We start from the raw sequence: 13586 nt of genomic DNA on the forward strand, positions 1-13586 counted from the left end.
TGATAAGTGGAAAGTTCTACACCATGTTTGCTAACCTACGTACCTACATATCCAGACAAGATTTTTCGGAACTTCCGGATGAGTGCCACAATCTTTGATGAATTATTGCTTTTGTTAAAACCTTATATTATCTACTTACGAAAACACGAGACTGAGAAATAAAAAAATAAGTTTTAGAAGTTTAATTACAATTTGTTAAAGAAATGAAGTTCGCAGTAAAAGGAAAACATTAATAATTATTTAATCATTCCAAATGTCGTATATGTCTTCAGAATTTCCGGATTCATATGTGAAGTTTGACCAAATGACTGGACACTCTCACTGTGTACAGCAGATGGTGCCTTTGTATTTTGAGGACTAGACAGAGATACTTCAGGAGATGATAATATAATGTAGGATGGGGTTTGAGAGCTGGGAGGTGGTAACGACGCAGAATGCTGGTCATGTCGCTGTCGAGGACGACGACTTGAAGATGGTAATGACAGAGAACTCTTGGGTCGTGTGATCATGTAATGCTTTGGATTGACTTGAGAGGAGTTGATAGCTGCTACCGGAATAGTTAAATGAAGTGGACGCTTCATTTATGACTGTCCGCAAAAATTGTCTTCCCAGAAGAGGTTGTGAATTGTGTGATGTTTGTTATTGAGTATGCTTATTTTGAACGTCATTTAAAATTCGTATTATTTTAATTTGAACATTTATTTTATCTTTTTTAGGAACAGCTTTCAATAGAGGGACAAGAGAGAGTGCAAAACATTTGTCACTGTCGTTACTATCAGGTTCATTTTTCTTTTCAATTGCTGTAACAAGTTTGATATCGCTTGCCTTTTTCTGTTCTAGAATATCTATGAGACGATCTTCATATGTTCTGTTTTTTCACCCTTGTTCCTGTTACGTTCTGGCTTAAGTGTTTTTGATGCTTCATCTTCTACTGATTTACCTTCCTCTTCTTTAACAGCATTAGATGCAGAGTTTCTCGTACCTACTCTTGTTTCTATACTTGGGAAAAGAAATAATAGTCTTTCATAATATCTGTATGTTTTACGTTTTTTGGCTGCTTGGCCAGACTTTGTATACTTTTGGTCTCGTTGTTCAGCTCTGGCAATTTTTTAATTTGAATGTTACTTTCATGTGCTGTAGTACTGTATTTCATTAATTTATTTAATATGTTATTTGGATTATCTACAATAATATATTTTTTACTACAGATATTTAGCTAGTGGCTCAAGCTTTTATTCTATTTCGCTTACAAGCAAGCAAGTACGCTTGGACCAACTACAATCAGAGAAATAGTAAAACTTACATAAAAGATAACGATAAAAGATATTTATTAACAAATAACATGCATAATTTCTGTTACATCTGATGGTATCCACACTAGGTACTTATTCCTGTATCGTGGGGTCCAATATACCTATGATTTTACAATTAACGTTTAATGTTGACACTCGTTTAACAAGATGTAGATAACACAATAAAAAGGTAAATAATCATAATAAAAATAAAGGTAATTTTAAAACATAGTTAATTTTAGTTTTTTTTTAGAAAAAATGTAATAACAGTTTGTATTACTAAAATTATTATATAAAAATATATAGTCTAAGGTAGAGCCATGACTAAATTTTAGTTTTAGCTTTTGTTAACGAGCAAAGCTTAATATCACAAGCACTAACAATTTTATTGTAAATAAATAATTCAATGTAAGGACTGAAACGCCTAGCGAAACAAGACTATACTAGGCTGTGGAACGTTAAAGTTTCTACGATTCGATTAGTTTCTACGCGCCACCGAACTGTGGAATAGCCTACCTGCGGCAGTGTTTCCAGGTCGGTACGATATGGGTACCTTCAAAAAGCGCCTCTATCTCCACCTCAAAGGCCGGCAACGCACCTGTAGCTCCTCTGGTGCTGCACGGGGTCGTGGGCGGCGGTGATCATCATCAGGTGACCCGAACGCTCGTTTGCCTTGTCCTTTTTCCATAAAAAAAAAAGATTAGTCAGAACATTATAAGTACTCTTCTGAGGACGCTATTCTTTGATGTGCTTTCAATGCCATTTTTAAGTAAAATAATTGACTAATTAATAATTTCCTGATAAAGCTTAACGGTAATGTACTGAAATTTGGAATATAATGCAACCCATTTTCATGACAGAAAAAAGTGAAGGAGATTGGATTAATATAACTTAGATGTACCTACATAATCTGTAAAAAACAATGACAAACAAATACCTAAATTGACTTTTACCTGCTTCTGTTTTTTCATTTGTAGAAATAAATATTGAAAAACACTTTAGTGCAAACTTCCTCTCACGCTTTTGAATAATCCTTTAGGGATTTGTCATAGAGCAATGGCCTCAACTCAATTTCATCAATCAGTATTGTCAGTGTCTATTTCATCTTCATGAAAACACACGTTTTGCCTTGGTGATGAACTTGACGCCATTCTTAAAATTAAAATTCGGTGCTGCAATGCAACACGCTGCTGTGTCTTGTTTATGCGGAAGACGACTAGTATGGAAACCGCAAGGGGGAGAGGGAACGACGTGCCATTTAGTTTCTAATGCGCGCACGGGCATACAAATCTATGGACGCGGTGACAGTTGTGTCACCGGCGTATTGCCGTCCTCCGCGGACAAAAAGTCACCCAATTGTCACGTATCCAAATGCGCGCACCTTCATTAAGGGTGATGTACACGGTGACAGTGACGCATCAGTCACGGTGACAAAAATCACTAGTGCGCGCTATACCTAAATGTCGCTCTCTTTAATTATATCAAGAACACTAATGCTTTGGTTATATTTGTTATACGTTCGTGCAGATTTTTCAAGCCAAGTTAATGTATTTGTAAAGCTTCAGGCTGCACCCTCCATAATAAAGCAGGCTGGACAAAGGGAAGCTAGTGTTTAAACACTCCGTTTCCTACTTTTTACTTAATTTTGGATACTTTTCGTACATCCGATTCACTTTATAAATGTTAAAACATGTACATTTTGTTACCAGAGTGAAGAGGCAGTGACATAATTCGTTCCTTTTCGTTGTCTGTTCGTTGTTTGCAGTCTCAACGTTCCGCTGCGTGTCAACTTAACGGCCTCAAATTAATAATATTAGATATTTTAATTCTATGAATTATAATATTTTGATAACTAGTAACTAAACTGATAAGTGAGCTTCAGGAGCTTTATTAGTTTATACACAATAATCTTTATCTCGAGTGGTTAAATATTAGCACTTAAACACAGCGTTGAAACTCGTGTATAAAAGGGCGAAAATATATTTTTAACGGCCATTATTTTTTGTAATTCGTCAATTTATTAATTACATTTTACAAAAATGAAATCGTTTATTATTCTTTCTTTGATTTTGTTTAGTCTGCAAGTGGCAAGAGGGAAGCCCCGCAGTCCGAGTAAGTTAATCTGTAGAAAATATAAATAAATATATATAATAATAAATAAATTTACTTATTTTATCATTTTTAAAAACAAAGGTTAATTTATGACGCATTCCAGCATGCTTAAACAATTATATTTCTTATCTAATACTTATATCAAGATAAAGACGTTTAATTACTTAATTGACATTTTTTTACATTTTTCTTAAACTTTTTACTGTATGACTTTTTTACTATAATCAATTTTATATCTCCTTCGTGTGTTCTCCATACAACGTGGCATTGGCGAAGTGATTAGTGCTCAACTGGCACGCTCGAAGCGTCATAAATTAGGAACTGAACTGAACTCAATTTTATTATAATACTGTTAGAAAACGGAAGCGGTTAACGTTTTTAAAATAAACACGATAAAAACACAAGCCGTCTATAAGTTTCCAACGGACTCGTACAGAGGTTTCACGTAATTACAATAAGTGACATCTATCACTCAATAACAACACTACACAGTACAGCAGTACACCTTCCAATCAGGGCTTCCGCCTATAAGCAACTGTGGCTCCAGGACCTGGGATCTTGGACTATAAAGTTATTAAAGTATAAATTACAATATTTTGAAGTTGATTCTCCTTTATTAATGTACTTACTTATATCATGTAAAAGGAATTATATCAACTTTAAAAAGTTTGCATCATTTATTTCTTTATTATATTTTTTTTATAATAGAGAAATAAATAGTAATAAATTTAATACCGGCCTTTTGGAACACTTTGTGCTGCCTGAGTACCGACATTTTTTAACTCTAGTTTTCCTCTGCGCATTAACGAAAAAGCATTAGCAGCCTGTATATTTCTTATATATTTAATTAAATCTGAAATCTTTTTTAAAAAAAAAGTTATAGACAATGACTAATTATTTATAGAAGAATAAAATAATGAAAAGTAACAAATTGGTTATTAACCTTTAACTATGGACGTGATTTTTTTATAACACAAATATGGACGTCGGGTCTGTCAGACCAGTGTATTTATTGGTCATATTCCGTCTGTTTTTTAAAGGAAGAAGACAATTTTATGTTTTAGTTTACATGAATAGCCTCAAATCAAGCAAAATCAATATAAATAAAATCGCTTTTTATTAAAGTTTACGCATCACAACGATTTAAGTAACTTAAAGTCACAATTTCAGCCTTTGGCCACACGGGATGACTCTTAAGAAAATAATACTATAAAAAAAGACAGATAAAATAAATATTTTTTTAACAAAATATAAAGTCTAACAAATAAAAAAAATAAAAAAATTACATCTTATGTTATAAAATAAAAATTAAGGTAAGGTATTATTGAACATCGATACACAATGGCTTTCAACATTGTTGGCTAACAGGACGATTGCAGTCAACATAAGTATGTGTTGTCTTTTTATATATCTTATGGGGGCAAAGTATACATGTTTTTCAAGAACCCAAAACTATTTTTTTAGCTTCATGTTCAATAAATGATAGATCAGATCGCGAAACGCGAGTCAAAGTCATTCTCAATTTTTAGAGTAGTTTAGTATACGAAACGCGTCTTTTTATTTGATAAAGTGTTATTTTCTTTATAAAATGTCGTCGTCCAATTCTTTTGATTGATGTTGATTATAAAGTACCGATATATTTGTCCCTGACGTGCTTGGTCGATCATTTTTTTCCATTTTATCATAAAAACTAAAAAAATTGAATCTTTTTTTAGGTAAATAATATTTATATTACTAAAATATATGACAAACAATGCAAAATAATATATGATATATAACAATAAAAACATTTGAATACAAATAATACAATTAAAATATTAAAGTATATTTTGTAATATTATAAAAATATATGGTGTTTTCAAATCATTATGTATGGGAAACATGGACGTCGGGTCTGACAGACCCAGGCCCCGTTTAGAAAGTTAAATACTCACGTGTTTTGGACCCAGAGACACAACCACTGCTATCTACATTCATTTTGGCATTAATACGAAAGGTACTGAGCGACTCAGTGGCGGAGGTCACCGAGAAGTGGCCGATTTGTAGAATTCGTAGACCTAGATGGGTCTGTGAGACCCGACGTCCATACTTAAAGGTTAACATTCCTAATGGGCCTGTTCATGTTTCGCCAGGTCGTGACGACGACTATATCAATCCCGGAAAGCGTTGTATCAATATGTGGGACGAGGGGTGCATCAATGGACAAATTAGTGGATCTGGTATTAATTGTTTTAATTGGTATTTTTTTAGAAAATGGAGCAGTAATGCAACCCACACCTCATTTATCATGACATTTCTCTCTTCCCGCCGAATTCTAAATTGCGTGTTGAGTGGCAGAATTCAACGCCACGCTTCTCCTCGTTACCCAGACGAGGAAATGAAAACATTATATATATAATTTATATAAAAAAAATCAAACCTAACATAATTTGTTATTATTAACATTTCTAATGGGTTTGTCCATCTTTCGCCAGGTCGTGACGACGACTATATCAATGGTGGGTTCAATCCCGGCAAGCGATGTCTCAATATGTGGGACGAGGGGTGCATCAATGGACAAATTGGTGGATCTGGTATTAATATTAGTAATTTTAATACTATTTTTTTTTAAAAATGTAGCGGTAATGGAAACCGCACCTCTTGGAAACCGCCCAAGCGATCTGACCGCTAAACCATACGTTTAGTATAGACGAATCACGCGAATTCATTCCTACTTTTTCTGAACTATACTAACTTTAGCAGCTTATTCAGGAAGGTATTAGATATTGTACAAACCGATCATAACCACACAGGACCTTACTTATAAGTACTTAGATACTTTTATATATATATATTTTAGCTTAATGTTATATCCTATATAGCAGGGTGAGCAGAGGGCACCTCACTCACTCTCTACCGAATTCTAGAGACGTTGCGTGTTGAGTGGTAAAATTCAACGCTACGCTGTTCCTCGTTGTCAGGGCGAGGAAATGAAAATATTAAACATATCCATGAGTGGGAATCACACCCTCAACCTGTCGCGTTTACAGTCACACGCTCGCGCCACAACTTGCCTTACTTTAGGTAATTAATATTTTACCTAATACACTTAAATATTTAAAATTAATATTTAAGAATGTTCTTTTTGCTTTAATGAGGTCGTGATGACGAGTATATCAATGGCGGATTTAATCCTGGCAAGCGATGCATTGATATTTGGGGCAAGGGCTGCGATACACACAGCTTGGGTAACTACTGACTAATATACCTACTTATGTATATTATTGTTGGCAATGGCACACTTTTTATAATAAACTAAAATTCTTGGAATTAAGCGTTTCTGTATAATGACAGTTATAATAATTACCAATTTATATTATACTAGCCGACCTGGGCAGTTGAAATTATTTTCAGTTTAGGGAGTGAGTTCTAAAAAACCATAAAACATGTGTTCAATTAAATATATTTAAATCTCAATTTAAATCAGCACACATCAGGGTAGGCAGAGGGAATCTAGTGTTGAGACACTCCGTTCCCCACTTTCTACCAAATTCTGGAGGCAATGCGTATTGAGGGGCAGAACTCAACGCCGTGCTTTGCCTCTACACCAGAGCGAAGAAATGGAAATATACATTTAAATAAATATTTCATCTCCTCGAGTGGGGATCGAATCCACAACCAGTCGGTTTTACAGTCACATATTGTGCCCCTGCGTCACGACTGGCCTCACCTGGGTGGTGTAGGTGGTACATATAAAATTATATATTTTTTGTAGGTAACAATCATGAATCGAAGAAACTGATGAACAAGATCCTATATGATTTACTTGTAAAATATGTAAAAGGCGAGCATTTTTGAGTTTTTGCACATAAGTATGTAGGTATAAAAAATATATTACATAAATTATATTAATATACACAACCTAAATGTATGTTTTATTTGTCCACTTTCCGTTTTTAATATACCTATACATACAAAAATACTTTTAACATCGCGGGCGATTTTGTCTTTTAATTTTCACGTTTTTGTGTAATAAATAAAAAACGTGAAAAAATGTTTTTTAAGTGATAAATAAATATGTTATGTAGTGTTGAATGGCAGAACCCAGTCATTTCACTGTATCTAGCCAGAGTGATATTTTTCAACACTCATATTTAGCTTCCGTCGTATCTAGTTATATATGCAACGGCAACTTTTTAAAGATAAATCTTTCTATTAAATAAAAAAATATGTATCGTCTATTAAAGCATATAAATGCTTCACTTGTGGGTTCGGTCCCCTCTCGGAGAATGAATTATTTTTATTTCTTCGCTCAGGCTGTAACAACGCCGCAAAAGAATGCTTAGCATCAAAGTAGTAGTATAAGTATTAATATGTAATAATATAATAAGTAAGTAAAATAGGTAAAATTAAACACAATTTAACTATAAAACTTTTTAATTCACATAAACTTAGTGCCTTCTGCACATTGACTTTAAAACTTATTACAAAAATATTATATTTTCATACATAAAGTAAATAGCAATTTTAAATAGCTTTGTACTAATTTAAAAAGTCCAATTAGTGTTATAAATTTTCAAGAACGTATACTTTTTAGAAAACATTAAAAAATTAAACGTAGCGGAATTTGAAACAGCGAAGCGATGCGCAGGTTAAATCCGGGTACGTTATTTTTTTTTACATTTTGTAAAAAGTATATTTCATCTAAGAGCGGAATAATACTTTTGAAATGTTGTAAATATTCATTATCCTATCTTAGAACTGCCTAAATGATATTAAATTATTTCATTATTTATGACTTTCATTTATTTAATTTAAACAAAAAATAACAATATGACATTCATAAATATTTTTAAGATTAATTATTTTTAAACAATATATTTACTTAATCTATACTTATAATAAAATCGTAAGAGGGTCGGAAGATTTTAAAAAAATATATTATTGGGACCTTTATTAAAGTAATAGAACCCAAAACAATGATTTTTAAAATTTTTGTCTGTACGTTTGTTATCGCTAATCTCAGAATCGGCTTAACCGATTTAGATGCGGTTTTCACTATTGTATTTTATTGACATAACTTTTTTATTTATTGTATAAATAAAAAAGTTTTTTATTTATTGTATAAATAAAAAAGTTTTTTATTTATTGTATAAATAAAAAAGTTATGTCAATTTAAAGTATTTAGTTCGACAAATTTGGTAATTGCCGTAACAGTATACAATTACATACAACTGTTTTACTGAATTGACTGAATCTTTAGTTTTCAATTTCTTTATTAATATTTCAAGCGGGCGAATCTCCGCACGGGCCCACTATTTTCAAATAATGACAGCTCTAAGAATTTTAAGTGGAAATTCTTTATTTATTAACTTTTACTTTATTCAGCAAAATGAATAACTTTTTTGTTATAATTAACAATTTATATATATACATTTTTTTTTCTAATTATTATCGAAATAACAAAACACGTATCATCCGACAAACTGAATATCAAATATAAGGACTGGTGTAATGCGATCATTACTTAACGCTACATAGCACATAACTATACTATAACTGTCGAGATTTATAAGAAAAAATCTAAATGCTTTATTTAACGATCTAACATTGTTGCCATTTTTTGTATAACAATATTTACAAGTTCCAATCGAAAAACTATATCCAACTAAAATGTAATTAAAATTTGACTTATTGTTTTCTACTTTTTAGTAAAAGTATAAAAGTTTTTTTGTTTTAAAAAATATATATTATGGTTTGTTAGTCATAGATAAAATATATTTATACATATAATAAAATTGTGACTGTAATGGTTTTTTAAATTGTCTGTTTGTTGGTTTGTCTGTGCTAATCACTGTTCACGCTAATCTTAGAGCAAATATATAATTTTATAGAACAAGCGGGAGAAGCTGCGAGCGGGTCACTAATAATTAATAAAGTGGAATTACTAAATAAATAATTTATCTATAACTAAACCACGAATCAGTCAAACTTCAATAACATTTTCCTTTAATTAACTTTTGCACCACCACAGTAAACATTTTATTAATAATCATTAAAAGTGAATAATGTTGTATTGTATTTACTATTAACACTAAACTCATATTGGCAATTTTTACATCAGACTTACCATCGGCAAGTTACAAAAATATATATCTATACTATATCAGTCATTTACGCTATAAAGGCAGGGTTATAAGCACATTATTAACAAATAGGACATGTTGTTACCTTGTAAAAGTCTTTTTTTAATATTATAAGAATTAATTGAGAAAAATTTAAGAAAATTGTCATAATTTTTTTTTAAAACATCAACAATTTTAATTGCTTATTATGTATGCAATACATATAAAATTGAGTTAATTTATTAATTCTTAGTTACAATTTTTTGTACATTAATCTAAATTGAAGTTAATACTACAAACTCAAACCAAAACTTCCTATTGCACCTTTAGAATAATAGTGACCTAATAAAAAAAACACCATGATTTTGAGAAAGAAAAAAAATATAGAGAAATAAATCAATAGTTAATGTAAAAAGCATTACTATTGTATTTTATTTTTGTACAAAAATGTAATTGTACATATTTTTATTTGACTATTCCCAAAATTTGACATTTTTAAAAGGTCTCTATAATTGTAAAAGTGCGATATATTATTTTCTAAATGAAACTTCATTGTCAGTCAGTCAGTCAATTTGCAGCTAAAGCGGTGGGTTTGTTTGTACATACAACAATGACAAGAAAAGCACTTCATATTTTACAACTATTTATGAAAAAATAAATTCATTTCATTACAAAAAAATCTTATGATTTGTAATATATTTAAAATAAAATGTAATATAATGTAATATACATTTGAAAAAAAGGCATTTTTTCATACCGATAAGATGTGTAAAAACATTGTTTCTTTTTTATTTGATGAGTAGAGGCAAATGCAATTGTTTTAAATTCCATCATTTCATAACTATTTGAATTTTTATTAATTCCTTGAACAATATATCACAGAATCACATCTTTGTAGATGTTTCTATTTATGGCAATTTATTGTCAATCAAATACTTTGCTTTTTTTATATAAGCAAATATATATGTACATATATAGAACCAATTTACCCATAGATAAAAAAATATAGTTAAATAAACTAGAGATCTTTTCATATTTTACTTTAAGTACTATACTAGAACTAACAAAATTTTAAAATAAAAAATGAAATATAAATAGGTATGATAAAACAGATAGAGGCCACCATAATGAAGTGGCACAGCATCTAACTCTCTGAGTTGGTTCTGGGATTGACTAATTCTCATTTAATCATTTAATTTAATTTCTTCTTTCTCCACTTTAGTAGCAAGCCAATGCTGAGTATGTGGAGAATAGTGTTTACTAGGATGAAATGTAAAGATGAAAGAGCAACCACAATGCTAATAGGTAGAAACATTCAGTTTCCATGACCATGCCAATGATCATGACTGAACTGTGGCAACTCTGCTGGCATTTTATTATACATTGTACTATTATGTGTGGAGCTTGGCAACGATTTTTGAGCTTGTCTAAATTTTGTGGAGTATTTGTAGAAATCTGACATTTCAAATGGCTTAGTTTCTTCTTTGTAAGGTATACATTTACCTTGTTCAATAACCGTCAAGTTTTTTGGTGACTCTAATGGAACAGCATAAGTAGTTGGTGATAGTACCGGTGGGCTATTAGGCACTTGATTAGGACTCTGCATGGCTGAATGACGTCCTGCTGACATCATTATTTCATATGTTTGAGAATTTCCTATGCTAGGAGTTCTTTTTAAACTAGCACTTTTCTTTAACAGTGGCTCACATTTTGTAGGAGAGTCTAAAGATGTTTCATACCATTGTTTTTCTTTCATTTTGCTGTCATGCGACAGAGGAGAGAACTTATTCATACTGACGGAATCAAAGTTACTTTGTGAATATCCTGATAATTGACTTACAGGGCTCATTGCATCTGGGAATGTCAATCTATCATCCATAAAATCATCAGTAGAAACCTGTAATTGCATATGAAGTGGATTTCTGACAGCAGTATTTCTTTCTCGGAGAGGCAAAGTATTAGGTACTGGTATGTTTCTTTCAATAGGCATGTGTCGTCTTTCGGGCTGATCTTGAATATCTGGCTGGGATCTATGCTGGTAACCAGGAACAGGAGGTCGATATCCATCCGTCATATTCTCTAAATGATGATTATAGTCACTATGTGATGTCAAGTGATATGTTTGAGTTCTTTGTAAGGTATTTCGACGGACTCCATCTTGCCGTCTCTTTGGTTGCATTTGATGGTGATGATTAAGTGCACCAAGATGGGGATTTTGAGATTTCAAATGAGAAGCATATTGATATAGTATTGGTGTGTTACAAACACCATTTTGCTGTGGCACAGGCTGTGGCACAACAGCACCGTGGGTGTAATGAGTGGTTATATCAGGATGACTAGAGCTAAAGTGCGTTTCTCGTAAACGTGACACATTAAGAGCCTCTGCCGGATTAGTATAATAAATTTTATTCGTATATTCAGTTGTTAGTGTATGATGTCGATAAACAGGACCTTGTTGTAGTTCACTGTGTATATTCTCCATAGGAACGGAGTCGTGTCGCCCCGCCAAGGCAGGGTAAGTGTGAGATGTGTGTATAGAAAACGTCTCAGGGTTACGTTCCTGTGGCGGTGATGGAAAGAAATTTGAGCAGCTTGTCTCCGGTCGTCTAACATGTCGTGAATGTGCACTTTTAGTTGACATACCTGATATTGAGGGCGTGGATAGTCTATGAGTCAGATTCTTTCGTAAATTCGGATCGGATTCGTGACTTGTGTTAGATCTTAATCGTCTAGATGTATTGTCAGCCCCGTCCTGAACATCAGTGCCGTCAGTAGACCTAGTGACACTACGTATGCTGCCTAAACGTTCTCTAGCGATTTCGGGGCTCAAAGGTGCTTCTGGCGGCATAACACCAGTTAACTGCACTTCTTGCACACATAATTTATACAATTCCTCGTTTTTCGAAGCCAACATTTGCTCCAGTTCTTTCTTTCGAGCTTGTAATTTCACCATTTTGTCCTGCTTATCGGAATGTAAATCGCTACCCATTGTGCTAGTACCCATGTTCAAAACTTAAATAACATAAGTGCGAAAAAAAAATACGAAATGAAATAAGAAAGTAATAGAAAATAACTAAAAGTAAAATAAACAAAGGAAAATATTAAATAGCTCAACACTGACACATTCACACGCACAAGCCCGCACCCATGTTTCGATTGTACGCTACATTCAAATTAAAGAGTTAAAAATTTATTCGGGTAGTTACTCGAACGCACTATATAAAAATATATTTGTGATAATATATAATAATAATAATAATAATAATAATACTTTATTGCACTAAAATAAACAAAGAATCAGTAGAGTAACAATAATTACAGAAAGACAATACAAAGTGCAATGGCGGCCTTATCACTAAAAGCGATTTCTTACAGGCAACCATTTGAAAGGACTTATTACATAAAAGACAGCGAAAAGGTGCAAAAAGTAATAATAAATATGATACTATTAAATATAAATACGTTATTTATCATATAAACATACATACACTGATAAATACACAACATACATACATACATACAAACAAATATATACATACATACGTACATACATACTTAGATACACCAAATATACGTATATATACGTAACAAATAAAGATACAAATAAATAAAAGGATTAAGCAAAAATGTCAGTTCAGGTATTTAGCTTGAGATAGTGCTGCTTAAGACGCCGCTTAAATATCCCAACCGATTGGGACCGTCTCACTTCCACTGGCAGCTCATTCCAAAGTTTTACTGTCATCACAGTAAAGGAATCGCCGTAGCATTTCGTGCGGCACATAGGTATTTCAAGGAAGTTGTTATTACGGGAACGGAGGGGTTGGGAGTGTTGGGTGTCCGACCCTAGAAACTTGAAACGTTCCTTGAGGTACGGTGGAGTGATAGGATGGTAGAGGACGGTATAAAGGAGTGTGAGGGAATGTAAATAGCGCCTATGTTTTATTGACAACCACTTAAGTTGACTACGGTACTGTGACACATGGTCGTGTTTTCTTAATCCAAAGATAAATCTTATTATAAGGTTTTGAAGGCGCTCAAGCTTACCAAGCAGTTGCTGAGACACATCTAAATAACATGA

At 32.4% G+C, this 13586-nt stretch overlaps 2 protein-coding genes across 5 annotated transcripts in view; one reads left to right on the forward strand and one right to left on the reverse strand.

The window, feature by feature from the left end:
* The window catches only part of Pus1 (Pseudouridine synthase 1), a 31084-nt gene extending 23774 nt beyond the window's left edge, over positions 1 to 7310 (forward strand). For 3 of the 4 annotated variants that reach the window (XM_085189972.1, XM_085189970.1, XM_085189969.1), the window contains exons 8-11: positions 5537 to 5623; positions 5879 to 5977; positions 6542 to 6631; positions 7159 to 7310. In XM_085189972.1, the coding sequence (XP_085046098.1) occupies positions 5537 to 5623; positions 5879 to 5977; positions 6542 to 6631; positions 7159 to 7185 (303 nt within the window). In that variant the 3' untranslated portion in view covers positions 7186 to 7310. The remainder of the gene's footprint in view (positions 1 to 5536; positions 5624 to 5878; positions 5978 to 6541; positions 6632 to 7158) is intronic. The other variant, XM_085189971.1, reaches the window with a different exon arrangement.
* Positions 7311 to 7802: 492 nt separating this feature from the next.
* On the reverse strand, positions 7803 to 12682 carry sstn (stepping stone). The gene has a single exon (XM_085189975.1). It carries the CDS (start codon positions 12510 to 12512, stop codon positions 10824 to 10826), a length of 1689 nt encoding a protein of 562 aa, XP_085046101.1. The 5' UTR covers positions 12513 to 12682; the 3' UTR covers positions 7803 to 10823.
* Positions 12683 to 13586: the final 904 nt, after the last annotated feature.

Source organism: Heliconius melpomene, chromosome 9, assembly GCF_056956725.1.
Source record: "Heliconius melpomene rosina isolate 202511_hmr_F chromosome 9, ASM5695672v1, whole genome shotgun sequence".
Classification (NCBI taxonomy): Eukaryota; Metazoa; Arthropoda; class Insecta; order Lepidoptera; family Nymphalidae; genus Heliconius; species Heliconius melpomene.

What these genes read in the sequence shown, in the direction of transcription:
- sstn (XM_085189975.1), bottom strand. Translation starts at nt 12,512, where the DNA reads ATGGGTACTAGCACAATGGGTAGCGATTTACATTCCGATAAGCAGGAC.